The 25,971-nt window shown below is 56.6% G+C and overlaps 10 protein-coding genes across 10 annotated transcripts; 5 read left to right on the top strand and 5 right to left on the bottom strand.

The window, feature by feature from the left end:
- Positions 1–132: 132 nt before the first annotated feature.
- On the bottom strand, positions 133–2,235 carry LTHEOB_3481 (Zinc finger FYVE-type protein; the record flags this gene model as incomplete). Its single annotated transcript, XM_035512409.1, has 3 exons — positions 133–739; positions 800–1,010; positions 1,065–2,235. The coding sequence occupies 3 exons, from the start codon at positions 2,233–2,235 to the stop codon at positions 133–135; spliced, it is 1,989 nt and encodes a 662-aa protein (XP_035362569.1).
- A 442-nt stretch (positions 2,236–2,677) lies between these two features.
- Positions 2,678–3,546, top strand: LTHEOB_3480 (Siroheme synthase; the record flags this gene model as incomplete). Its single annotated transcript, XM_035512408.1, has 3 exons — positions 2,678–2,773; positions 2,836–3,317; positions 3,372–3,546. The coding sequence occupies 3 exons, from the start codon at positions 2,678–2,680 to the stop codon at positions 3,544–3,546; spliced, it is 753 nt and encodes a 250-aa protein (XP_035362568.1).
- A 555-nt stretch (positions 3,547–4,101) lies between these two features.
- On the top strand, positions 4,102–5,951 carry LTHEOB_3479 (S-adenosyl-L-methionine dependent methyltransferase predicted; the record flags this gene model as incomplete). The annotated part of the gene is made up of 6 exons (XM_035512406.1): positions 4,102–4,190; positions 4,256–4,331; positions 4,394–4,401; positions 4,695–4,809; positions 4,995–5,363; positions 5,496–5,951. 6 exons carry the CDS (start codon positions 4,102–4,104, stop codon positions 5,949–5,951), a joined length of 1,113 nt encoding a protein of 370 aa, XP_035362567.1.
- A 178-nt stretch (positions 5,952–6,129) lies between these two features.
- LTHEOB_3478 (Lipase 2) lies at positions 6,130–7,670 on the bottom strand (the record flags this gene model as incomplete). The annotated part of the gene is made up of 3 exons (XM_035512405.1): positions 6,130–6,702; positions 7,144–7,554; positions 7,614–7,670. 3 exons carry the CDS (start codon positions 7,668–7,670, stop codon positions 6,130–6,132), a joined length of 1,041 nt encoding a protein of 346 aa, XP_035362566.1.
- A 1,149-nt stretch (positions 7,671–8,819) lies between these two features.
- On the top strand, positions 8,820–10,024 carry LTHEOB_3477 (Carbohydrate-binding module family 18 protein; the record flags this gene model as incomplete). The annotated part of the gene is made up of 4 exons (XM_035512404.1): positions 8,820–8,931; positions 8,989–9,005; positions 9,350–9,424; positions 9,473–10,024. The coding sequence occupies 4 exons, from the start codon at positions 8,820–8,822 to the stop codon at positions 10,022–10,024; spliced, it is 756 nt and encodes a 251-aa protein (XP_035362565.1).
- Positions 10,025–10,353: 329 nt separating this feature from the next.
- LTHEOB_3476 (RNA-binding protein) lies at positions 10,354–11,747 on the bottom strand (the record flags this gene model as incomplete). Its single annotated transcript, XM_035512403.1, has 3 exons — positions 10,354–11,160; positions 11,221–11,658; positions 11,715–11,747. 3 exons carry the CDS (start codon positions 11,745–11,747, stop codon positions 10,354–10,356), a joined length of 1,278 nt encoding a protein of 425 aa, XP_035362564.1.
- Positions 11,748–12,218: 471 nt separating this feature from the next.
- LTHEOB_3475 (RNA-binding la domain protein) lies at positions 12,219–12,637 on the top strand (the record flags this gene model as incomplete). The annotated part of the gene is made up of 2 exons (XM_035512402.1): positions 12,219–12,423; positions 12,474–12,637. 2 exons carry the CDS (start codon positions 12,219–12,221, stop codon positions 12,635–12,637), a joined length of 369 nt encoding a protein of 122 aa, XP_035362563.1.
- A 44-nt stretch (positions 12,638–12,681) lies between these two features.
- On the top strand, positions 12,682–13,668 carry LTHEOB_3474 (RNA-binding la domain protein; the record flags this gene model as incomplete). Its single annotated transcript, XM_035512401.1, has 2 exons — positions 12,682–13,499; positions 13,557–13,668. 2 exons carry the CDS (start codon positions 12,682–12,684, stop codon positions 13,666–13,668), a joined length of 930 nt encoding a protein of 309 aa, XP_035362562.1.
- Positions 13,669–16,769: 3,101 nt separating this feature from the next.
- LTHEOB_3473 (uncharacterized protein) lies at positions 16,770–17,857 on the bottom strand (the record flags this gene model as incomplete). The annotated part of the gene is made up of 3 exons (XM_035512400.1): positions 16,770–17,057; positions 17,113–17,705; positions 17,758–17,857. The coding sequence occupies 3 exons, from the start codon at positions 17,855–17,857 to the stop codon at positions 16,770–16,772; spliced, it is 981 nt and encodes a 326-aa protein (XP_035362561.1).
- A 3,626-nt stretch (positions 17,858–21,483) lies between these two features.
- LTHEOB_3472 (AAA family ATPAse) lies at positions 21,484–24,645 on the bottom strand (the record flags this gene model as incomplete). The annotated part of the gene is made up of 1 exon (XM_035512399.1): positions 21,484–24,645. The coding sequence occupies one exon, from the start codon at positions 24,643–24,645 to the stop codon at positions 21,484–21,486; it is 3,162 nt and encodes a 1,053-aa protein (XP_035362560.1).
- Between the last annotated feature and the right edge of the window lie 1,326 nt (positions 24,646–25,971).

Below are 25,971 nucleotides of genomic sequence, written 5' to 3'. Positions count from 1 at the left end.
TCGGATAAAAGGCGTGCTTTTGCTCAGATCGTTCCCGGGCAAGCCAAGGTTCTCCCAAAAAAGGACGACGAAAGGGAAGTGATGTTTCCAAGAAACCATAAAAGGTGACTAGGAAAGAATGCCGACGAGTATTTAGTTCGACTGCTGCCGTTGCGGTGGCGGGGGGAACATTTCGCCGCTGTAGATGGCGGCAAAGTCCAACTGGTTGAGCTGGCCGTTGATCTGGTCGATTTCCTTGCTCAGGTCCTCGACGTTCTGCGCCAGCGAGCTGACCTCGTCGAACTTGCGGCGGCGGTTGGCGTCGGCGATCATCTCCTGGACGAAGAACTTCTGCTCCTCGAGCACGATGAGGCGCTCGCGCAGCTCCTTTTCCTCGGCTTCCATGGTGGAGATGGCGCTGCTGCTGCTCGCGACGCTGCTGCTTTCGTGGTCGTTGTACTTGATCGCGGCGAGGGCGCCGTTGGCGCGGCCGTTGGGCTTGGATGCTTGCGGGGCGCCGTTTGGCGACGCGTGTTTGAGGATCTTGGGCAAGGACTTCAGAGGGAGCATGTGCAAGCTGAGGAAGTTGTACGCTTGCTGGTACACGGCTTTCTGCAGTCGGGCTTGCGTCGGGGATTCCGTGGGCAGGTCACGGATCCGGCGCGCGGCGGTGTCATACTGGGCAAAGGCATCCATCAGTCGTTTCCGGACCTTGGTGGCATCTTGGAGCTGGGCGGAAGACGGAGGGTTTTCGGGATCCCTGGCGTTTCTCAATTAGCTGAAGCTCTGCCATCTTAGGCCTGAACAGTGCGTGGCATACTGCAAAGCAGCAAGAAGCTTCTGAAATCTCGGAAGGAGCAGTCGAATGCCACGTTGAAATTGCACCAAGTTCTCGTATGACCGTGCGTCGCGGGGCTTGTCCGCGAGTTCTCGAGCAAAGTCGCTTTTGCTGAAAAGAGTATGCTTGCAATCTCGGCACATGCGCACGTCAACGCTCACTTGGCCAGTGAGTTTCTCTGAGGATCTGTTAGCTGCTAAAAGGGGATCAGTATCAGCCCTGCTCAGACCGCTCCTGATAGACTTACGCGCTGCAACGCTCAACCCCACCTCCGTAGAGCAGCCTGTCTTGGGGTCACCGCAAACAACACGGCCGCACAGACGGCAATGGTGACGCCTGAACGTATAACTCGTGAACTCCTGTTGGCAGAAGGGACACTGCACGATACTTGCATCATCTTCCCATGCAATTATTGACTGTTCCAAAGCGCGTTGGTGTGCCTTGGCATTGGATAGCGGCCAAATCAGGCTTCCAGCGCCGGATTGCTGCTCAGGGGGCGGGGGATCTGCAAGTAGCTGTGTGAGCTTGGTAAGACGCTTTTCCAGACGACCAATGTCCAGATTAGCCTTGTCGACGTGCTTTCTACGGATAGAGGTGAAGGCGGCGGTGTGATTACGCTCCGCGCCGTTGTGGTCGTTGTAGCCTTCCCTGGACTTGTAGCACGTCTCGCACACGCGGCACCAGATGCCGCGCACCGGCTCGTGCTGGGCGGATCGCGAAAGCTTCATTTGGTACATGGTGTGCTCCTCGCAAAAAAGGCGGCCGCACTTCCTACAGTTGACGCTGCCGTTGGCGGCGCCCAGGCGGTTGCCGCATATTGGCTCGCTGCAGGCGTCGGAGTAGGACGGACGCTGCCAGTGGGTGCGCGTCACCAGCTCCTCTGGATCCAGCGGGCGCTGGGCTTCTTGTTGGGTATGGGCAGCGGAGGGTTGGGCGGGGGCGGGCAAAAAGGGTGAGTCGTTGGATTCGAAGACATCGAGGCCTTTGAGCTTCTGGTTCAGGACGGCGAGCGGCTGGAACTTCTTCGCCTTGACCATCTGGGTGCGGAACCAGGTCTGGATTTCGTCCTGCTCGACCTCCTCGATGTCCTGGTGCAGGTCGTCCAGATGGCGATTGAGTTGGAGCAATGTGACCATCTCCTCATTGCAGATGGGGCACACCAGGCGCGAGCTGGCCGAGGCGGCGGCGACATTGTCCGAGTGTTCGAGGTTCACGCGGGCGGTCAGGCTTTCGGGATCGATGGTGGAGGCGGGCGAGACGGACGACTGCGAGGCGAGGGAGACGGAGCTTTCGGATGGCGATAGCAAGCTGGAGTTGCGGTGATGTTGGTGCGGACGGGGGTCGGCGGCGGGCGACAGCGCTTTCGCGCTGCCCAAGGTGCGTCCGCCGCCCAGCGACCTGCCCGGGCGCGAGGTCATGATGGTGCTGAGCAGGGAGTCGCAACGGGCGCGGTCAGCATGCTGGGCGCGAGGCGGTGGTGGTGCAGCTGGGCGTGGGGCCTGACTAGTGGCAGCCCGGCGGAGCACTGAGGCGCCCGCAGCGGCTCTTCTGCACCGCTCTATGCCTGCATTCCACCCTCGCCCGCCCACCGCCCTGGCACGCAAGTCGCGCGCGCCCCTGCAGGTCCCGCCGGCCCGCCCTTTGGTCTGGTTTGCGTGCCGTCGCAATTGCGCGTCAGCGCGCGCTCTGCTCCCGACGCCGCGGCCGGCAACTTCGGCGGGTCTGGGCAGACCCCGGGACTGGAGCCACGGCTGTGGCTTGTGAGCGCCGGTGCTGATCTCATCAATCATGGATGTGTGAGCTGCTTTCTTCGCGCTACAACCCGCTCGCGTGCTCTATCCACTACACGATTGCTCGATCATGGCTGCTCGCTTCCCCGAGGTCCAGGGCGGTGGCTCGCTCATCCTTGCGTGGCAGGTGCGCAACAAGCGCGTCCTTGTCGTGGGCGGCGGCGAGGTAGGCACATGCTCACTTTTTTCCCCCGGTCCTTGCAGTGTTGACATTGACGGAAAGCCCAGGTCGCTGCCGGCCGCATCCTGAACGTCCTGAACGCCGACGCAAAGGTCACGGTAGTCTCGCCCGCCGACGGCCTGAACGACGAAGTAGCATACCGCATCGCCCAGAAGCAGGTCGACTATGTCGATCGCAAATTCGAGCCGTCCGACCTCGATGGCGTCGACATGGTCCTTACAGCCGTCGACGATCCCGAGGCCTCGACCCAGATCTACAAGCTATGCAAGGAGAGGAGGATAGCGGCGAACATTGCCGACGTGCCCCCCGAGTGCGATTTCTACTTTGGGAGCGTGCACCGCGACGGCCCGCTGCAGATAATGGTCAGCACCAACGGCAACGGGCCAAGGCTGGCCAATATTGTGCGGAGGCAGATTGCGGCGACCCTGCCTCCCAATATCGGCGCCGCCATCCAGAAGGTTGGTCTGCTGCGGCGGAAGCTAAGGAAAATCGCGTCGCGCCAAGAAGAAGGTCCAAAGCGCATGCAATGGTGAGCCTCGCGAGTCCTGATGTGACCGGATCAATTTCGCTGACCATGGAAAAGGATGTCTAAGGTTTGCGAAACCTGGAGCTTGGATGACTTAGTGGAGATGGACGAAGGCGATATGGAAAAGCTCTTGGGATTCTACAAGCCTAATACCGTTCCATCATTCCAAGAGATCAGATACGGCCAGCAGTCCAACACGGTGGGCTCTTTTGGCGCGTTTGGCTGGTGGTGAGGAGGTACCGGAGGACAATCGGGCTTGGCTTTTGCTTTACTTTACGACTCGTGGGCGAATGAGGCGAATTCTACGGAAGGGCTATCGGCGGGGCGTTAGGGGGCTGTTTGTGCTGTGTAGGATTGGTCGTATGGTGGGCTTGGAATGCTGAAGTATTGACTGTGTGTGCACAATTGTAGCCGAAGGACAGTCTTGGCCCCTTCCGCTGTGCTGTGCAGTCTACGACATTAAGGCCGGCAAGTACAGCGTAGTGGCTATTATTCACATGAAGATATAGGGGTGTCTTGGATGCACACTCTAGTGTCATTGGCTCCCGAACCCTTGTCTCCTTCGCTTCAAGACCACGGTACACTTGCTTTACAGCAAATTTGAAGTGCATTGGCATCGAGGTGAAAGGTTCCCGGCATACTTTGTTCCTGCCTCTGAGCGTGGGAGGGGCGACGGGCAGCTGCCTCAGGCGCTCTTAACGAAATGGGATTTGCGCTGTGCACCCACCTAGCTCGCGGATCCTCCTTCAAACTTTGACACGGCGCCGCAAACCCTTACCGGGCAACCATGCTCCACGGAGAGGAAGACCCGGATCTGACTGAGATCCGCTCCTCGACCAAGGACAAGGTCGACTTCCACGACCCCCGCGCTGTCAGGTACGTTGTCGCGTCGCGTCGTGGTCAGTGCATCGCCGGGTACCTGGCTGACGACGACCCTGCAGACAGCTGACGGCGTCGCTGCTGAGACGAGACTTCGACCTCACTGTCGACCTTCCGCCCGACAGGCTGTGCCCTCCCGTAAGCTGCCCCGCACTGTGACCCGCGCGAGTGGTGACTGACCTCCACGTTTCATTGTCCAGACATCCCGGTAAGTGCCGCTCTTCCTTCCCCTTCAGTCTGGCTTCACTGCCATCGCCCGTGCTGCTCCTCATCCTCTTGCAACTGCACCCGACCGGCCCGCGGCTATCCCTGCAAGGATTCCGCGCCGCCATCTCCGTCCTGCTGCGTACACATGAGTCTTGTACGCCTTGCAGCGACACTACCTTTGCCATTTCGTGCTGTACTCATCTCGAATCTCCTCGCTCTTCAGAGCAACAGACCTGCTTGGATCTTTTATTGTGTCATAAATGTTTGGAACCGAGCCTCTGACCATGCCCTCAGATATCTCTACGTCCGCTGGATCCAGGACTTGGTCGAGTCAATTAACCCGTCTTATTTTGATGATTTTGATATCACAGCCGACTCGCTACCTCCGAACCCGCACAAGGATCGCCAGGTAATAGGTTTAGATATGTACGTAACTTTGCTTCCAAGAAAAAGTGTCCAATCTTACGTCCTTTCAGCGGCTGTGGAGCATCTTGCATATACACTCTTCTCGCGCTACGGACCCGGCCAAAATGGCGCATGAATGCCACCGACATAGATTTGTTGAACTTCTCGTACGCGCTTCGAAATGTCCAGGCGAACGGCTTCTCGGCACGCTGTCATGTCATGAAGACGAAGCGCGATGGTCCTCTGATTCCGCTGGCGGCACTTGAACTCGACCAGCTCGACTTCACCATCTGCAATCCCCCTTTCTTCTCGTCCGTTGCCGAATGGAAGGCCTCCATCTCCGGAGAAGGTAAGACCAAAGGCCCGAATTCCGTCTGCACCGGCTCCGAGGTGGAGATGGTAACAGAAGGGGGCGACCTGGGCTTCGTGCTACGAATGGTTGAAGAAAGCCGCGTGCTTGGACAAAAGGTCGCGTGGTACACGTCAATGCTTGGGAAACTATCAAGCACCATCAAGCTAGTAGAGAAACTCCGGGAGCTTGGCTGCAGAAACTGGGCCGTATGCTGCCTAGGTGCGCAACATAAAACCAGGAGATGGGCTGTCGGCTGGAGTTGGCGAGACCTACGACCAAGAGCGGTATGTGGATCCGTCAGCTTGCTCGATATCATTGGACCGCTGACCTTGGTACAGGAAATCGCTCGGCGGGATATGAACATCAAACACATCCTTCCGTTGCCGACAGACTACAAGCTCCCCATCTCCGATATACCGATGGAGCGGTTTGCAAAAGCAATCGACGAGACGATGCACAATCTGGCGCTTCAGTGGAAATGGAACGAGGAGCTACGCCTCGGATACGGTAGAGCAACGAAGAACGTCTGGTCACGATCTGCGCGGAGGAAGAGGAAAAGGGAAGAGGGAGGAAAGCAAGCGACTCTGGAGAAAGATGTGGAACTCAAGGATGAAAGTGATAATGAGATTGCGTTGGGGTTCGAAATAAGTGTTCAGACTGACGAGCTCCTCATAAGATGGGTTCAGGGGCAGGACCAGGTGCTATTCGAGAGTTTCTGCGGCATGATGAAGCAGACACTGCAGCCCATGCTCGCCAAGCCCCAGAAAGAAAAGAATGTCAAAGAGGAACAATGAAAGCTGACGCTGCCTTGCCCCCCGGAAGACAGGAATTGAAGAGGATGATTAGATTGTGGTAACTTATTGGTAGAGACAGCAGACTTTGAAACAGGACCAAAGAAATTTGCACAGAGAAGCCCGGAATTCTTCTCTTTCCCTCCCTTCTCTTACTTCTAAACCTCTACTACGAGGCCTTTCATTCCTTGGTCGTCTTCAAGAGCCACTCCACCCCGTCCTGGGTGTCCTGCGGCCACTGCTTGCTCGCCTGCAGCTGCGGGAAGAAACTCCAGAAGCTGTGCGGCAGGCCCGGATACAGCTGCAGCTTAGTCGGCGTGCCGTGCTCGGTGCGCAACTCGCGCTCGAGCACCAAGCCCTCATCGCGCAGCGGATCCAACCCGCACACCTGGAAGTAGACGGGCGGCAACCCCGCACGCGTGCTGCCATCGGTGTACAGGTTGAACAGCGGCGACTCCCGGTCGGGCGCGTAGGCGCCGAAGAAGGCGTCGATGCCCGCGCGGTCCAGCACGGGCGCGTTGGCGTTTTGCTCGAGCGAGCGCAGCGACGGGGCGAAGGCGGCCGGCGGGTCGTACGAGTTGAAGACGGGTGGGACGGACAGGAGTAGCCCTGTCAGAGGCGGTGTGAGCGCCGCGTCCCGCGCCAGAGTGCCGACGACGGCGGAGAGGTTGGCGCCGGCGGATACGCCGCCGACGATGAAGCCGGTTGTTGGGTTGGCGGGGGCGAGGGCGGGGGTGGTGGCGTTGGCGGCGGCCTGGTTGGTAGGAAGAGTGGTTAGTGCTGGGTGCTGGGTGCTGGGTTGGGTGGGTTGTGATTGTGTAGGGTGTCTTGTGTCTCGGTGAGCAGCAGTGGGGGGAGTGAATGCTACAAGGACTTTAACATGGTGTATATCAGGCCCTCCAGTAAGTTATTCTGCCACTACAAACCCCGGTCAAGGGCGAGATTAGTGTAACATAGCGAAACCCCCGAACTAGTGGTGCCGGCCACTTGGATGTTCAGACTGGGTTCCGGCCATTATTGTAGCAACATCCCTCAAGGGTTTCGAGTTCGATTCCCCATTATTTTTTTTTTCCTTTTTGGTTTTACGTATGCGGACACATTCTATATCGCGGATGTGGGGAAGGAGGAGATCAAAGGAAAAGAGCTGGAATGAAGAAGAGAGAAGAGGAGAGGAAAAGAAGAACCATGAACTCACCCACTGAACGACATCCCACGCGTCGTTCACGGCGGCGGGGAAGACGTGCTCGGGCGCCAGTCGGTAGTCGACATTGATAACGACGCAGCGCAGCGGCGGCGCGGCCAGCTTACGTGACAGCAGCTCCTCGTTTTCGATCCCGCCGAGGCAGAAGCCGCCGCCGTGGAAAAGAATGATCAAAGGGTGGCCGGAAGAGTCGGCGGCGAGGGGCTTGTAGATCCGCACAGGGATCTGATAGCCGTCGCGGGCTGGTACCGTGGTGTCGGATACGGAGATCTCGTCCAGGTGCGCGTCGCCCTCCAGTTCGGCGTTCATCTCCTGCTTGGCGGCCGAAAGGTGGGTGCGCATCGTGGAGATGCCATAGGGGAGGACATCAGAGAGCGAAGGTGGTTCGGAAAGGGTTTGGAGTAACTGAAACGGTTCGTGAGTTCCTGAATCATGATTGTGGGGGTATATCAGGGTGTACGTACCTGTTCAAACTCCGGGTCCATCTGGGAGAGGTGGGTCCAATCTGCGACGTCCGCCATTCTTGCTGATGTTCTTTCTTCGACACGCGTTACAGAATGTGATCACAATGGTATCTTTCTTCTTCCGTCTCTTTTCCTGGTGCTAGAGAAGAACTACGCTCAAGTGTTGAATGCCGGATGAGATGTGCTGATATTTGACCGACACTCGGCATAAGCCGAGCCGAGGCAATTTAAGGCAGCGATTCATCTTCAATAGTGGGGTACAAAACCATAACCTTACTTCATCCTCATCCGACTAAAAACTTAAATCAAAATTGTGCCATCAGAATTGAGATTGAACGCTCGAACGCTCATGTCCAAGCTTGTGAGCTCAGCAACCAGGGTCTCAGATCATACAGAGGGGTGCTGCAGCCGATGGCTAGCGCGAAGGATAGCAGGGCTCTAGAACATAGCGTAACTATGCCCCCAGCTTTGCTTCAGAAAAATAACGTATGTGGGCAGTTGAAGCTATCGTCCGGACGAGAATGTCGAATTAAAAATTCTACATACACGTCCGGACGATAGCTTCAACTGCCCATGACATGACCAAAAAATAAATCCACGCTAGCCATCGGCTGCGAGAGGGGACTGTACGATCAGCAAACGACAGCTGTTGTCACGGCCTGCTGTTGGCCCGCAATCGCAGCTGCAGCCGCGCGACGCAACAGATCCAAAATAGAAATCCATATTGACCAGGATGCCTGCCATAACCTCTTCTGATTGTCCGGTCAACATTGAGCCCCAGTAATCGACGGAGCCGAGTGTCTGTCATACGTCGACCCATTCCGCTTCGTAGCCGCCCAGACGATGTACATCTGGATCGTCAGCCGCCAGGAACAAGCGAACGCCTGATCCAGAAAAGGATACGAGCACGGCGCTTCGAGTAGTACGATCGAAGGAGCGCCACATCATTATGTTCCGACCAGCCAGCTTTTGCTTTCTTTTTCTTCCCGCCTTCTCCACTCCACTCCGCCGCATGTCTGCCCTGCCCCTGCGCCGCCAAGACACTCTGCTGAACGCAGTCATGCATGTGCCAGTCGACAAGACAAGCAAGCAAGCCAACCAGCCTCTGAAAATATCAGGACGGCGCAGGCGGAAGAATATATAAACCGCTGGCTTGCTAAAAGTCTTGCCAGAGCTTGTTTCTCTGTCTTTACACCCACCATCGCCATGCCCTCCTACATCTCACTCTTGTTGCTACTTCTGCTCGCCGCGGCGAGCGGCTTGTGCCAGAACTGCGGACCTAAGTACAACAATCAGATCTGCGCTGCCAACACTTGCTGTACGTACACTTCTACTTCAACGCTGTCGCCTCCTCTGACCAATGTTCACTTGACAGGTAGCCAATATGGATGGGTAAGTCTCGCCAATTCTCGGTTCGTTGCTATCACCCTCGTTCCGATCTCAGCTGTCGTTTCTCTTTTCGTTACGAGCTCAGCCCTGAGAGCCATGCGGCTGTCACCGCTGCGGCTGTTGTGCTACCTTCCCACGCTTATTTTTTTTTTCTTTTTTGCCTTTTCACTCTGCTGTGCAACGTAACCTCAGATATGCACCACGAGTATCTTAACTCTCGGCGAAGATTGAGCCGTGAGTTGTTTCGAGAGGAAGAGAAGTTACGCAGCGTTGCATGCGTCCGATACCCTTGAACGTCATCACAGCTGTCAACCAAGGATATCCCGACTGACGCATTCCTTCTCCAGTGCGATACCGGCGCCGACTACTGCGACCCAGCCACCTGTCTGAGCGCCTTCTCGGGCCCAGGCTCCAGCTGCGCTGTGAGTAAACCCTCCCCATTCCTCCCCTTCACAAGCCCTCGACCCCAGATCCAGTTTACTAATCCCCAGCATCTCTCCCGTCCCAAACAGAAAAAGTCCAACAACAACCTCACAACCACCAAGCCCACCACCACAACCAAGACTTCCTCCACCACCCGCACCACCACCGCCACCGCCACCAACACCAACAACACCTTCGCCGCCTCCATCCCCGTCATCGACGTCTGCGGCCACGCGCAAGGCGGCGTCTCGTGCCCAGGCGCCGGGCCCGGCGGCTACTTCTACCGGTGCTGCTCGGCGGCGGGCCACTGCGGCCCCAAGAACGACATCCAGGACGCGGCCATGTACTGCGGCGACGGCTGTCAGGCCGGGTTCGGTAAATGCGGCGTCAATGGCGTCAGCAAGCCCGTGACCACGCCGTCCGGGTCGACCGGGACGGCGGGCGAGGGCGAGACGTGCGGGCCGATCGTGAACAAGAGGTGTGCCGATGGGCTGTGCTGCAGCGGGAGCAACTTTTGCGGCACGGGTGAGGACTTTTGTGGTGCCGCGAATTGGTGCCAGCCGTCGTGGGGGAGCTGCGCGGGGAAGAGGACGGTTTAGAGGGAGGGGGGGATTGAGGGTTACTGTGCTCGGGTAATTCTTTGCGGGTTTTATGCGAGTGCGAAGACTAAGTAGACTCTACGCTAAGTAATGTAATGATGTGAGATGAATGGGCTTACCGAATTCTGCCTCCCGCTACTGAAAGCATATGTGAAGTTGTAACGAAGTACTCTCACGAACAGATGCATGCGAAAAGCGCGACTGACCTTGACTCCTTGAATGTCGTTTCACAAATAATGTACAATGATATATGAACCTCCCACCCAATCATGCAACGATTTTGTTCTACATGACGCCTCATACCAGATCCCAATGCCCTTTCGATGCGTTTACCGTCTCCTCAGGTACCAGTTGAAAGCCAGCTGGTTGGTCTCATAGTGGAAAGGAGTGGGCACCTCAGCCATGCCGGGCCTTGCCACCGGGTGTCTGAGGTACACGGCAGCGCAGATGTTTTGGTTGACCTCGAGGTAACGGGGGATGAAAGCGAAAGCGGACATGAAGCTGCGAGGTCTCCAGGGGGTGAGATACGGCTTGCTCGGGTCGAAGGGGTTCTCGCGCATCTTCTCCAGGGCTTCTTGGAGCAACTCCTCCTGCTCCTCGGTAAAGGCATCGACGGCGGTTGCTTCCTTGACCTGCTGCTTGGGAGATTTGGCCTTGACGAGCTTGTTGGAGATTTCAGCTAGACGAGCTTCCAGGTCATCGGTGACGGAGGTCGAGACACCCCTGGCACGCGAAAGCATCTTGCGAAGGGCCTGACGGAAGCCGCGAAGATCTTGCTTGCGCTTTGCCGACAGCTCTTCGGAGTCCGCCATCATGGCCTCGGTCCGTTCCATCAAGGACTTCAGAGTGTTCTTCACTTCCTCCTCGTTAGTTTCAGGTTCCTTCTCCGCCTCCTTTGCCTCCGTAGCCTCCTCCGACTTGGCCTCAGCATCCGTCTTTTCCGCGTCCGTCTCGGCAGCCGTTTCCTGTCCCTCCTCCTTGGCGGTATCTTGCGACTCAGCCTTTTCGGTCGGCTTCTTGCCCACGGTGATCATCTGGCGCTTCTCGTCTTTGCGGGCGCCGGTGGCCCACATGACACGCTCCGGGTCAACTTGGAACAGGTCGCCGGGGTTCAGCATATAGCCAGGATAGTTCATCTGCCGATGCATCATGTCAGTATGCGAACACTGTAGAGCTGAGATCAAGATTGGCCGCACCTTCTTGCCGTTGACCTTGACCCATCCGTGCACAACGAATTGGCGGGCCTGGCGAGCGCTCGAGGCAAACAGAGCACGCCAAACAGCCGTATCCAGGCGGCGTTCGACGGGATAGTAGGTCATGTGCATGTAAGGAGTCATCTGCGGAGTGCGGCGCGAGGAGAAGTCGGTAGGCTCGTCTTCACCGGAGCCGCGACCGAGAGCTTGTTCGCTGCCGTCGTTTTGGGCGAGATACTTGTGGTCCATGGGCACAACTGCGGGCAAGGTGCGACGGAACATGCGCTGCCATTGCTTTTCGCGGATCTGTTCACCGTGGTAGGCACGGGTCAAGGCCTTGGCGTTCCATTTCTGCTGGAAGAAAGTCTTGCTGCCGGTGGGCGGAATGGTTGCGCGTGCGATGTTGTAGAGGTTTTCCTTGGACCAGTCGGCCCTGATTTTCTGGCAGCAGTGAGCGGGCGGACGTCAATGGGAAAGATGCAGAGAGGAGGCCGTACGGGCTTCTTGAGCCAGTGGAAACGCTTGCGCATGGCTGAGGGCTGGGTTGGGGATGGGCGATGGGAGTGATGGCTCGAGGCAGATTCACGACTTTCGCTGGAGTCGCGCCGCACTGCTGGGCCCGCAGCCAATCGGAGGCCTCACCCGCCGCGGGCGCACCTCGAAATCTTGGCGTGGTCCGAGCTCCCGCCTGCCCACCATCTTTGCGTCTTTGCGCGCGCTCTATCAGGAACTTTCTTCAGCGCCCGCCGCCACCGTCTCTTCGTCTCCAACTCCATTGCCCAGCCTTTGAACCGCCAGTTGCGGGTCGCTGCACCGTCTCCAATTCCCCGACCAACCGTGAGTCATTCTCGCCCAGTCATTGCCTTGTCGCATCCTTCCGAAATTTCACTTCTAACCGCTCTTGCCCCGCTAGGCAACGCGCTTTGCTCGACAGCGCCCTCCTCTATATTAGCCTCACACAACCACCTTCTGCTCGCAAGCCAGAAGTCTATACTATCACGATGTCCGACAACCAAGTTCAGCCCGCCGAGGCCGCTCCCGCCGTCACCGAGCCTACCGCCGAGCAGACTGCTAGCGCGCCTGTCGAGAAGCCCGCTGAGGCTACCACTGAGGCTCCTGCTGAGGCTGCTACTGAAGCCGTCACTGAGACCACCACCGAGGCCAATAATGATGTGAAGGAGGCGGCCGAGTCCAAGAAGGACGAGAGTACGCTCACACACTCAATCGCTGTAGCGCGCGCTAACTCACAACCGCAGCTACTGAGGACGCCAAGGACAACAAGAGGGACCACAGGGGCCCTCGCAAGTACCAGAAGTTCCAGAAGAAGTCGACCTATGCCGGCGAGGAGTCTAGCGATCCTGAACAGATCAGGAAGCAGGCATGTAGACCGCCGATTCGCTATGCACCTCAAATTTCCTAACTGTCAACCAGGTCGAGTTCTACTTCTCTGACTCTAACCTGCCTATGGACAAGTACCTCATGAACCAGGTTGCTGGCTATGAGAACAAGCCCGTTCCCCTCAAGGTCATCCACAACTTCAGCCGCATGCGCCGTTTCCAGCCCTATTCGGCCGTTGTCGAGGCTATCAAGACCAGCGAGGTCCTTGAGCTCACCGAGGGTGAGGAGGTGCGCCGCAAGGTTCCTCTGGACGAGAAGTTCGGCAACTCCTACGACGACAACCACGTCCGTGTCATCGATGACAAGACCCAGCCGCGCAGCATCTACGCCAAGGGCTTCCCCGAGGAGGATGAGATGTCCCAGTTCAACATCGAGAAGTTCTTCTTGAACTATGGCCCCTTCAAGTCCGTCCGCCTCCGGCGCACCTGGCCTGAGAAGAAGTTCAAGGGCAGCGTTTTCGTCGAGTTCGAGGACGAGGAGACCCAGAAGAACTTCCTCGCTCTTGACCCGAAGCCCAAGTTCGAGGGTAAGGAGCTGATCTACATGAGCAAGAAGGAATATGTCGATATGAAGGCCAAGGACATTGCTGAGGGCAAGATCAAGCCCCAGCCCACCCGCCCTCCGCACTACTCGACTGCTGACAGCCACCGCGGCCGTGGCCGTGGCCGTGGCGGCTTCCACCGTGGTGATCGCCGTGATGACAGGAAGGGCTCGGATGGTAACTGGAAGGAGGGCCGCGACAAGTTCCAGAAGGGCCGCGGCCGTGGCGGCCGTGGCGGTCGTGGAGGCCGTGGTGATAGGCGTGGCGGCGACCGCAACCGCGACCGTGATTCGAAGGAGAACAACGAGGAGAGGGCCGTCCCCAAGCAGAAGGTTGATGCTAGGTCAGTAATCTCTCTTTTGCTTGAAAGTCAACTGAATAGAACTAACATCTTGTTCAGGGGCATCCCGATTGTCGAAGCCAGCGAGGAGCCTAGCAAGAAGCGCCCTGCCGAGGATGACGCTGCCGGCAACGACGCGAAGAAGGCCAAGCCCGAGGAGGCCACTGCTTGATACCCTAACACCACGCATGATCCTCCACCTGTAGGCCGCAAAGCTTCAGGCCGAAAGGAGGTTCGGAACGCCAAAACTTGATGCCACGACTGAGGCAATGGCACTCTGCTTCACTGATTATTTCGATTCTGTTTTGCATATGGACTGGGCTCGCATCAAGTCACGTTGCATGCATGATGCGTGTGCCCTTTGGCGGGGGTACCGGCGTCGGGTCTTTGCTGAATACAGCAACAAAAAATGGGTGCTATGTTGTTTTTTCTGCCTCTTTATCTCCTTTCTTCCATATTCTACGACTTCTTTTGGCGTCTTTTCCTGATTTTGTAAGGGATCGGCCGATTATTCATTTTTCTCGCCCCGGAGTGGTGGTGACCTTGGAAGCGGTGCGCTTAGATGGATGGGTGGAGGGCACAGGAGATACCAATCAATCCAAAAAATTGACTTGAGGGAATTTTTTTTTCGGGACTGCGGGACTTTTTTTCTGACGTTGCAATGCTGCTGCCGCTCGGGATGATGATGATTTCTGACACGGCAGCCTTATCGTAGTTGATGGTGTTCACGGAATTTGTCAGCGCGTGCTTACTGGTTTCTGCTGCATGCAACCTTACTCTCACTTCCCTCCTCCCTCTCTCCCTTCCTCCTTTGGTAAGGTGTGGAAGAACGGACCTCCGTTCCCGTCTCACTGCTTCTCAACCCTATTTTCTTACCTTTCTCTGCTTTGCCAAGAGCCAATCAGAATGGAAAGAAATAAGATATACTATAGAGGTAGTAAGAAAGAGGTCCTCCGACAACGGAGGCAAAGAGAACCAAAACAAGAAAAAAAAAAAAAACAGCGCGGCACCCCACCACCATCCGTGTTCCACCTGCTTCTAGCCTGCCTGCCAGCCAGTCTACCTGCCTGCCAGCTACATAGCTCGCTAGCTATCTAGCCCCGCCAGCAAGCCCCATTCCATCCAGTTTGGCGGAAGCGAAGCTACCGAGAAGTTTGGGAAATGATCGTGATGCTGTATTGCGTGCTGGCTGGCTGACGGAGCTGGGCTAGGTGGAAGCGGTGCTACACTGGCGAGCGCTGCGGCAAGCGAAAAATGATACAGTTACGGTGCATAGGTGGTGGATGTCGCGGTAATGTTGTTGGTTGGTCGGTTTAGTTGGTGGGACAAGGTCAAAATGCCGCGGCCGCCGCGCTTTCCGACTCCCCACCAGTAATACCATGCGGGCGGGAAGCGAGCAAAAAAGCGCAGTTTCAGGTCCGGAAGGTGGAAGGAGGGAAGGTAGGCGGAAAGATGAGTGGGGTTTGCTGTGGGGGGTGGGAACGTTGCCTTCGGAGCGTCCGAGAGGAGGAAATGGGGAAGGGGAGGGAGGCGGGGAGTCCGCTCTCGCGCCCCGTTGTATCTCTTTGTCACTTCCTCTCTCTCTCTCTCTCTATCTCTGTCGGGCCGAGATAAGATGTGATATGACGGGAGATGAGTGGGTGGGGTGGGTGGAAAATGGGTGGGTATGACTGCATATGCGAGGTCAGAAGTCTAGAGTTGATATGCATGTCTTGTTTGAAGTAGCTCTCAGCTGGGAGCGCTCCCTCTCTCTCTCTCTTCTACGATACGAGGTTTGAACAAGGTGCGAGCAGGTGGGGAATCTGGGTAGTAAGAAATGCCAAGCGGCGCTAGGGATTCTGCAGAAGTGCACATCACAGACCGCAAGGAGTTAAGGAAAAAACAGGGAAGCAGGGAAGGAAGTGGAGAGAGAGGCTGGCGGAACGGCGCGATGCGGGCAGGGGGCGGGAGCAGATTATGATGCTGATGGGGCGGAAGGAACGAGCCGAAAGGACAAGACTTCAAGCGAGAGTGATGACGAGGGGGGATCTCTTGGACTTGGCACGTCTCACAATGGAGGACCCATGCTCAGAGAGACGAAGTTGGCAGTGGAGAGCGGGAATTACGCGAATGGGAGAGGGTTGCAGCACAGGAAATGGAACTGAATGGAGGGGCTTCATCCGGAGCGGGTTGTCTTACTCCGCCTGGCTGGGACACAAGTTCGCCGCGGAGAACTGCGTACATGTATCTTGTAGATCCGGATAAAGCGTTTTCCTTGGCTACTCTTGTTGCAGAGAATGGTCTTGGCTGCGTGACCGGAAGCGAGGCATATGCTCGTATGCACGTTCTCGGGACCGTTCTCTGTGCTGGGCATGCCTGATGGGTGGGTCAGCATGTCTTGGCCAGCCCCAAGTGGAAGGGACAACATGGTGTTTACGTTTGCTTGACTTTGGAGTGTAGTTGAGCACGGAAGTTGGTAAACCAGCTGCGAGAAGCTGCATATATATATTTTTTTAATTGTAGTTTGTCTAATCAGCACTTCCAAAGAAGATGGAAGTGACAAAGAGTTTGTGAAGTTGGGATATCTGGTGAGAACGTATCTGAAGAGAAGCAAGCAGAATGTGAAAAGTTGCAGGAGAAGAAGGCGACCGTGACAAAAAAGATGGGGGTATAATGAAATGTGTGAGGGTGAATAAAAGACTTTTCCAACGCCATCGCCTAATGCGCAATTTTTTCTGAAGACTCTAAACGTCTCAAACATAAACCACTCCAACGCCTGCGCTAGCTACGAGTGAAATCGAGAGGAGAAACATGTCGCTTGCTTTTGGTTGCTGAAGGATGAGAGGTCAAGTGAAACGAAAGCAGAAACGATTGTCAGAGAAGTCAAGGTACCAGTACCCTGCAGCTTTCTCGTAAGATGTTCAAAGGAACATCGCAATTTGAAGGATGTAACCTGGCAGCCAAAATTTTCTTTTAGCCATCATGAAAAGAACGTGCGGCCCGAGTGAGGCATAATGTTCCTGTCTCTGGCTCTCACTGGAGGGAAGTGAGTAGGCAGGTGTGGAACAAGCAACCGCTAGAAGTCGGCGTTTCGCTAAGGCAACTGTACTACCAATGTAGCTCTGTACGCACATGACGATTTGTGCTTTTGCTCTTCGCTGGTACCAGCCAGCAGAAGGGGTAGATGCTTGGTCACTGGTCCCCGAGTGTACCACATAAACCCGTATTTCAGGGCAGAGAATCCTTCTCCATGGTAATTTAGGTTTGGCCCAAAGAATGGCCAGAAGTGTCGACTCAATCGCCCCAGAGGATCTGACTCAGGCCCACAGAGCTCTCGGCGGTCTCGGATGATCCAGGCTTCTTATTGACGCCACGGTTGCAAAGGAACATGAAGGTGACGACGGTCTTGCAGATGGCAACGAGGAGCAGCGAAAGAGCCGAGTGTGCGAAGCGATTCGCAATGGCACCGAGGAATGAACCGCCAAGGATACTGCCGATGAAGAACAGCTTGCGATTGCGGCCTGGGTTGTGTTTGTGAAGGAGCTTTTTGTCGTGCGAGAGCATGACCAAAGCGCCAGTAACCTGTTCGACAAAGTTAGGAAAGCACAACTTGTGAATATTCATCAGCAGCACGTACCATTGTAGTGTTCACCTCAGCCATGCCGACTGACAGAGCGAGCGAAATTTGACCGCCGGATGCGAAGCCAAGCAGAGCAATGGCTGCGATAGCGAAGGGGTCAGGGCCAGATTGTTCTCCGTCGATGCCATTCTTGTCTACTGAGATCTTTCTAATGACACAGGCGGCGATAACCATGATGGTTTGCAAGGCGTTGACAAAGATTAACCAGCCGCGACGCTTCTTTCCAATGAAGTTGTTGAAGTGACCAAATAGAGCTGCACCGGTGATGAAGGAGGCGAAAGAAGTAGCAATGTGAGTCTCGGTCTGAACCACAGCGTCGGAGTCCAAAGCGGAGAGGGCAATGGTGACGAGGTTCCCGGTTTGCTTGGAACAAAAGACGCCGTAGAAAGCGAAGGTCATGGCGTCCTGGATACCAGTAGCGAAACTCAACATGTAGAGCTCAAGCTCCAGAAGAGTATCGACGGCGATCTGCTGGTTGAGGTAGGCCCTCCAGCGCTTCGAAGGCGGGAGGGTGAGGAGCTCGGCGTCGAGGTCATACGCGGCTTCACCCTGAGCTTCAAGTGAGGCAGGTGTAACGGCTCGGCTCAAGCCTGTGGCGCATGTTAGCATGTTTGCCCAGACAAGTCGGCTCGGGACACTGACCAAAGTCGGGCGTTCTGATTTTCTCCTTCTCGAACTCAATAGTACCAGAGGTCGAAGGCCTGCGAGAGTCGCAGCTAGCAGGAGAGATGTGGTCGGCCATCTTGTGTTCGCATAATTTGGCGACGCTAGAAGGTCGCAAAGAAGGGAAAATCGAACAAAGGTCGAAGGCGGCAGATGGACGCTGGGCCTGGGCTCTTGACGGATCTTGATCCTTTAAGGACGCCAGCTGGACCCTCCACTGACAGGTTGGGTCCAAGTGCAACAGCGATCTCCTGGCGCGGATTCACGGTCGAGCCCAAAAAACAAGCATGGAAGACGCTAGGGTGTGGTCATAGTGCCAAACAACTAAGCTTCCATGCCCGGGAGTGGCGCACGCGGCAGCGGCACTGCGACTTGTTTGCTTGGCGAGATAAGGGCACGCATTGCTGAGCGCCGATCGCAGAGTCATGGTGGACGTGCGGGATATGGTTGGGAAGTAAGGGGAGGAGGGTTGCCGCCGGGCTAGAGGGACCCACGGGAGCACCCAGGCGCATGCTCGTACCGAAACTCCATTTGGCAGCTTGTCGATGGCACAATAGACGCGGTAGGCGGGTAGCATGGTGTTGTGGAGCGGCGGAGGCGGGAGCGGTAGGCTGGCCGGTACTCCCGGTGGGCGGAGTGCGTGGCGGAGGCTCAAATTAGGGCACCCAAAACGTCGTCTTCTCGGCGGAACTAGGCTGCCACATAGGCTGGTCTGTTCTGCGATCGGCTCCCGCTTGTTTCCCGCCATGTTCGAAAGGGGCAGGAGATGCAGCAGGGGGTGGAGAAGCAGCGTGTCGCAAATGAACGAAACACATGTATCGCCTTCTACAGGCGGCTTGGCAGCCACACATCTGATGCCAAGAGGTTCCGCCGGTGTTGCGCGTTCGTGCATCGCCAGTATCCACAGGGCGCTTGGCAGGCGTCGGTGTGCAGAGTCGAGCTCGTACCACGACGTTTCGTCCAGGCGGCGGCCGGGCTCCGCGGACGCGGTGGGCCCGAGCTGCACTGCCTCCGGCGTTGATGGGTATACCTTGGTGGTGGTGTTGGAGGTTGGCGCCGATCGCTTGTCGACACGGCGGCCGGCAGATCCGCACGGGACTCCCCCTCCCCCTGCCCGGGCCGCATCCTAAGCTGCTTCATCATCGCCCTGCCCTTTTCATCATCCGCATTCCCCGTCACGCAAGACCTTCTATTCCTGTGCGGTGTCAGAAATCTTGCAACACGAGCCGAGGGCAGCCTCTGGGCCACCCACTGCACACCTTCCCTACCAGCAGGCGTAAGCTCATTAAAGCGCTGGACCGATCTTCAGTGCCCAACCTCGCTTTACATGGTGCAGGTACCGCCCCCTTTCCGGTGCTGTGGTTAGCATGCTTAGAGCGGCCCTGTGCATGATGCCCTCAAATCTCTGGGCATGGTGATCGCTTCGCCCAACTAAAACCTCGAGTCCTTGGTGTAGCTGCTTTCTTCGACCCACATTGCCAAGTCGGAAGCATGCCGCTGTATCAGAATGCACTTTCTGCGCTGCTGCACGCTTCGCCTCGCATTGCTGCCCAGAGCTGCAAGAGATAGTGCCTTCTTGGCTCGCGAGCATCGAGTCTCGGCCTGCGGAACCTACGCACAGTCGCGTCAGTGCCTCTAGCTAGGCGGGCCGCGTTTCCACCACTTGTGGCAAGAAGCATGCCGGCGGGAAACTCGTCTTCCGCTATTTCCGGTAGCCCCGGGTGTTCGGAAGGATCAGCTTCCCAAAAGTCGAGGCTGGTGCTACTACGCTTGGATGGACGTCATGCTCGTGCACTCGCAGTACGTCAACCCGTACTACCCGCATCCGGCAGCGGTGATGAAATAGGCAACACGTGAATGGAGCGAAACAGATCGAGACATCGGCGTCGTTTACACTAGACCGTCAGGTGATCGGCTGAAAATCGCAATTGTTGCTGACGGCCCGTTTCCTCCTCTTCCCCAAGGGGATGTGCTGGATCGGCCGTTTCCACGTGGATTTCAAACTGCCATAAAACGCAACAAGCTTCGTCGACCCCTCTTCCCCGCTCTTTTCAGCATTGACGGGCTCTCCATTCCAAATTGTGAGGCCGGCGTTGGATGACTTGACCCCACAGTCGAGCTCGGAGCAGAGCTGCTTTGCCGTGTGGGGAAACCAATAAAGGGCACGCCGAGGGTTCAATCAGGGGCCAGTCGTGCGCATACCTCAACTTCTGAACTCAGAAAGCTGACATACCACACGAACGAGGGGCTCGCAATTAGTTCGGAGTAGATGTCGCGTGCAGCGTTGCTGGGCCATCAGGAATCTCGCTGACCATGTCTTGCTTGCACGAGTGTTCTGAGCTGCGGGTTGGTCGGGCGAATCAGGGCAGTGATGCTTGGAGATGGTTCGAAGTTGGATGTGGTGGACAGCGGAAGAGGAAGTGTCAAGGAAAGAAGGTGCGGCGTTCCTCGACGCCGTAGCGGGAGCTAGCCCCAAAGCGGAGCACGGATATCAACAAGCGGAAGGCGCCCTTCGAATCGAGCCAGCATGAGCACGCGATCATTTTCATCATCTCCTCCGGCATCTAACTTCGCGACATCTATTCCTGATATGCCGCGGACGCGATGCTCTCCGGGCGTTGTTGCACAGCGCCGTGCCACCGCCCGAACAAACACCCTACCGCATTATATACCGCACCACTCTCGGGCAAAGAAACTCTCTCCAATTACCTCACCCCTGTGCCAGCCTCACGTTCAGGTATCACAGTGCCTCCATTCCCTCTCGCCATCCTCTCCCCCCTTTTCCCATCCAATCACCGCAGAAGCCGCTCTGCCCCACCCACCACCTCCTTTCTCGCTCTATACAGCTCCTCTTGCGCCCTATGCTCCGCACAGTTCCCTCATCCAATCGTGTCCGGTGACACTGCTCCCTCCAAGCTTTCTACAGTCATACCTATCCCGCCCCTTGGCAAGACAAGATGTGGTCCGTCAGCGAACTAATCCGCAGCCGCTCTCTTACCTGATCACAATATTCCACCTTCCACTACAAATCTTCATACTCTATAGGGGAGGAGCACCATTGCCTATTCTACCACGAGTCGTACGGAGCCGTGCTACAATGAAGTTCAGCTGCTGCGAGGGATAGGGAGTTGAAGCTACCATCCGGACGTGAATGTACAGTTATCAACTCCAGATTTACGCATACCGAAACCCACTTCAAAAGTCACAAAGGCACAAAGACCATCTCCGCACAGTGTCTGTTGTCCTAATGTCTTTCAATTTGAGATTGGAGTGCTACCCATTTGACGAACAGGGCGAGCTAGCTAATTTTTCCCTTTCTTCTTCCCCCGTCTCCCCGAAGCCCAAATCAATCGTCTCGTCATATATCATCCGTTACCAACCCTTTTACCAAGATCAAGACTTTCTTTAGACACTACTACCCTTTTCCAATATATGAAAACCGAACCGAGTCATCGATTATAGAGGGGAAGACCCCAGAAGAGGGGAGATTGAGAGAGAGAGAGAAGTTGGGAAAAAAGAAAAGGAATGAACCGTTAGGGAGGAAGGGAAAATTTCCCTACCCATCTTTCACTCCAACACCAGCCGTACTTCCCATGCTCGCTGGACTATAAGGGAAATGAAAAGAAATGGAAGAAAAAAAAAACCGAAGACCGTATGGTAGGAGACGAAAAGAAAAGTAGTAAAAAGATGAAAGAGGAGAGGCAATCAAGTATAACTCCTCATAGCATCCTCGTACCCAGTGCCGCCCTTGAGGTCGCGCTCGAAGCTCTCAGCCACAGCCAACACGCGCTTGATGTGCTCCATGCTAAGCTTCTCGCCCATATTGACGGCGAGCGCCTGCGCCGTGCGCACCGCGTTCTTGATCTGGCGCCCGTTGAGGTCGTTGCGCGCGAGCGTGTTGTAGTCGTCGTCCGAGAAATCCGCCATCTCGGCCTTTTCCATCTCGCGCACGCGCTTCAGGAAGATCTGCCAGATGCCGCGCTTGGCCTTGTGGCCCAGCTCCTCGTAGCGCAAGCCCATGTGGATGCGGCTCTGGAACGCGTCGTCGAACGTCTCGACGCGGTTCGTCGTCAGGAAGAGGATGCCCTGGAAGTACTCGAGCAAGCGGAGGAAGATGGACACGAGCGCGTTGCGGTGGATGTCGTGCACCTGGCGCCGCTCGAGGAAGACGTCGGCCTCGTCGAGCAGCAGGATCGCGCCCCAGCTGTGGGCGATGTCCATGATCTTCTGCAGCTCTTGTTCCAGGCGCCAGCTGTCGGTGCCCAGCTCGCCGGCGCTGACGGCGTAGAGGGGGCATTTGAGGTAGTCGGCGATGCCCTCGGCAGTGAGCGTCTTTCCCACTCCAGGCGGGCCGTGCAGCACGAAGACCAACCCCTTACCCTTGCCTTGAACAACGTCGTCAATCGTCTGCGCGGCGTGGAACTTGTGGCTCGACACGAGAGCTTTGACGATAGACTTCTGGTTCTCTGGAAGCACGAGGGACTCGAAAGCACCTTCGTTCCACTCAATGTCTCGGACGGCGGAGAGCGAGAACTCCATCCAGCGCTTCTCGGAGAAAGCAAACCCCAGGACTACTGGCGAGGCGATCAGGAGCTCCTCCTCGGTGAACTCCTGTCTCGTCTTATTTTCGTCATTGGCATCCTCACCGTTCTCCGGCAGCTTCTCCAGATTCTCCGTCTTGATCTCGTTGCCGTCATCGTCGACGGGGACTTGGACCAAGTGCGCTTCCTTCTTCTCGTCGTACACGACCTTGAACCTGTACCTCTGCCGCTCCTCTCCGTCCTCGCCGTAATTTTGAGGGCCCTCGTACGGTCTGTTCTCGTCATCAGAATCGTCATCGCTGCACCCGCAGCTGCCAAAGTCGTACAAATCATCTTGGTCCTTGGGCTTGATCACCGAAATGGGGTAGTTGGGGTTGATGCGGCGGAAGATTGCAGGATCGATCATGACACGCCCGTTGATGTTGTGCTTCAGAACCATCTTTTTCCGCTTCTCGAAAGCCAGGCCCTTGTGGAAGCGGTAGTTCATGCCGGTCATGGTGACGAAGCGCTTGCCGCGCTCGATGAGCTGCGTTCTTATGCCATCCGGATCCTTGTGGTAGCGCAGCGGGTAGGTAGACAGACTCGTGATCTTCCGAGGACCCTTGAAGGAATCGACGTTGATCTCAAGCTCTCCCAATCCGAAAGTCTTGCCGTCGTACTCGAGGTAACGTCCCTCGATGGAATACCAGTCTCCACGAATGAACGAAGACTCCTTAGTGGCGTAGTCGACCTTGAAGCAACGGGGATGCTCAACAGCTCCGTATGTCGTGGTGTAAGCGATAGTGTTTGGCTTGAAAAGTGCCCACAGAAGATCGAAAGTGATGTTCCCAGCCTCAAGCATGGGGTAGAGTGTCTTTTTGGTCTCGTCGTAGTCCTCGTCTAGATAACTGATCATGATCTTGCAGTGGGCAATCATCATCTTAATCCTCCGCTTAGTCTTCTTTTTCTTCTGCTTTTTTGCCCTCGCCTTCAACGTCTTCTTGCTGAAACGGCGAAGCTCCTCAAGGTAGAGGAACAGCATGTTCGGATCTATGCAAGGCTGCTCTTCCACGAGCGAGACGCCCTTCACATCCTTCATGACCTCTTGCAGCGCCTCTTTCAGGAGCTTGGACTTGATGTCAACCACGGTGTTCCTATACTTGTTCTCCCAATCGAATCTCCTGCGCACGGTGAAAATGTAGGCGTTGAACTCGTCCGCAGGATCTTCGGCACTCTCGGTGAGCTTGTAGTTGTGGATCTTGCTGTCCCACAGCTCGTCCACGCGCTTGAACTCCAGAGTGCTGGCACGCTTGCTGGACGAAGAAGACTTCCTTCCCTTCTTCTTACCCTTGTTCTTCTTCTTCAGCTTCTCCAACGCCTTGAGGCTACTGGTGAATTTCTGCAAGCTCGAAAGGTCCGGAAGATCAAGAGGATCCGGCGGGGCCAGTGCTCTTCTACGCTGCTGTTGCGCCTGCAGCTCCTGCTTCAGCAGCAACAACTGGTTCTGGTCCTGAGGCGACAAGTCATCCGTCTGCGCCGACCCGTCGTCCGAGCCCTCCTCCGCCGTCACTGAGGCATCCGACTCGTCCGCCGCCTCCCTCGCCGCACGGCGCGCCTTCGCCGCCCTGTGGCGCCGGCGCGAGCGGCGCTTGGTGGTCTCCGACTCGGACTCGGACTCGGAGCTGGCCGAGCTCGAGTCGCTGTCCGAATCCGACTCGCTCGAAGACGAATCCCCGGACGACGACGACGACGATGAAGACGAGGACGATGAGGCGTACTTCTTCGACTTCTTCCCGTGCTTCTTGGCCTTCTTCTTGCTCTTGCTCTTCGCCTTCGCCTTCCGCGCCTTCAAGGCGGCCTTCTTCGCGGCCTTTTTCCTCGACTTGAGCTGGTGCTGCTGCTTCTCGTCCTCGTCGTCGCTGCTCTCACTCGACGACGACGACGCCGCCGCCGTCGACTCCCCCTCGTCGTCTGAGTCCTCATCATCACTGTCCGCCGAGTCAGACTCGTCGTCGTCACTGACGTACTTCTTCTTCTTGCCGTGGTGCTTGCTCCGCTTCTTCGTCTCGTGATGCTTGGTATGGCGGCAGCAAGCGCCGGCCTTCTTCTTCTTCGCCGCCGCCGCCGCCTTTCCCTTCTTTCCCTTAGACGCGGCCGTAGCCGACTTGTTCCCGCCGTCTTTGGTATTCGACTTGGAGTCGGCAACGCCTCCTCCGCCACCGGCATTCAGCTCGGCAGAGGAAGCCGGTGGCTGTGAGGACGAAGACGGCGTGGCTGGCTCGGCCGAGGGCGACTTGATGTCCACGACGACACTCTCGTCGGCGCTCTTGTCTCGCGCGCTGTCCATGGTGGGTGGTGAGAGGCCGACGGGTAGGCGTAGCGTGGAACCGTTGGCGCACTGGTCAAAGAATGATCCGGGCAGCCCCGGGTCTAAGATAACCTTCCCGGGAGGCGGGGCGGGCGCGCGGGTCGGGATTGATGATGATCGCTTGTGAATGTGTGGGGAAAAGCGTCGACGGGTGGAAAAGCGGAAATTCGACCGAGTGGCGGGACGGGAAAACTCGTATTGAAAGGATGGAAGGACCCTGAACGGAGGAAAGGGAAGAGTTGGAAAAGTGAAAGTCTTTTTTTAGAGCAGCGATGGACGCCCTTTCTTATTAAGTTGGGGGGAAAAAAGCCTCCAATAATGGTAGGATGACTGAAGCGGGTTTGCTCAAGTCATCAGACCAGGCGCGCGCAGGGTGGGTTGCGGCAGGGTTGGCGGCAGTGGCTGCTGACAGAGAAAACAACAATGGAGGTTGAATGCAAGAACCCAGGCTGACCAGGTGATCCGATCAAGAGAGAAAACGAAAAGGGCGCCGGCGATAATGCAAGAAAGCTTGCTGGGGGGCCCCGCCGCTGGGAAAGAGGGATTGTGTAACTCGAGAGTGACGGAGCTTGGCTTGCTGCGCTGGCTCCTGTAGTGCTTCGGAAAAGGCTGGGTACTGCATGAGCTTTGCGTGCTCATGCGAAGGCGTGGGTAACGGTGCTGCGAAAAGGGCGCTGCCGTGGTTAAATACATGCCTAAACCGAGAACTGGCTGCGCGTGCGCGAGGCTACAGGGCTGGCTGCTGCCTCGTGCGGACGCCGCACTCGACCGCTGCCTCCCGCGGCGTGCGTATGCATCGAGAGAGTTTCGCGGCCTGGCCAATCGCCGCCTGCTTACCGGCCCTGCGGTATTGCAGCCTTCACCCGCTAGTCCTGTCATCCCGGCCTCTTGACTCGACCTCTTTTCTCAGCCTCACCGACAACGCCGTAATATTGCCACTTGTAAGGCTGCTGGCGCGGCCTCTCCGACCGATATATCACATATTGGCCTGCACTATGATCGTCCACTTGCCTCGACTCTCCGCTCAGCGCTTGTTACAGATGCATATGCAACCACCTCGAGAGCTGCAGTCAGAGATCGCCATTGAAACGAGAGATACATCTCCGAACCGGTCTGGACCCAGTCACGCCGATCAAGCTAGTCTTCAATTTGCCATCCATTCAGAGCAACAAACACTGTCACACTCCAGACCCGCTTTGTTCTCAATGCTTCGCTTGCCGAACCAACCGGGGCCATTACTTCCCTTGCTTAAGCGCTTGCTTGATCGAGCAAGCGAGCGCGCGTAGAGAAAAAGAAATACACTAA

The sequence above is a fragment of the Lasiodiplodia theobromae genome (assembly GCF_012971845.1).
Source record: "Lasiodiplodia theobromae strain AM2As chromosome Unknown scaffold_9, whole genome shotgun sequence".
Taxonomy (NCBI): Eukaryota; Fungi; Ascomycota; class Dothideomycetes; order Botryosphaeriales; family Botryosphaeriaceae; genus Lasiodiplodia; species Lasiodiplodia theobromae.
Note: the sequence above shows the minus strand (reverse complement) of the source record. Positions and strands in the feature narration are given on the sequence as shown.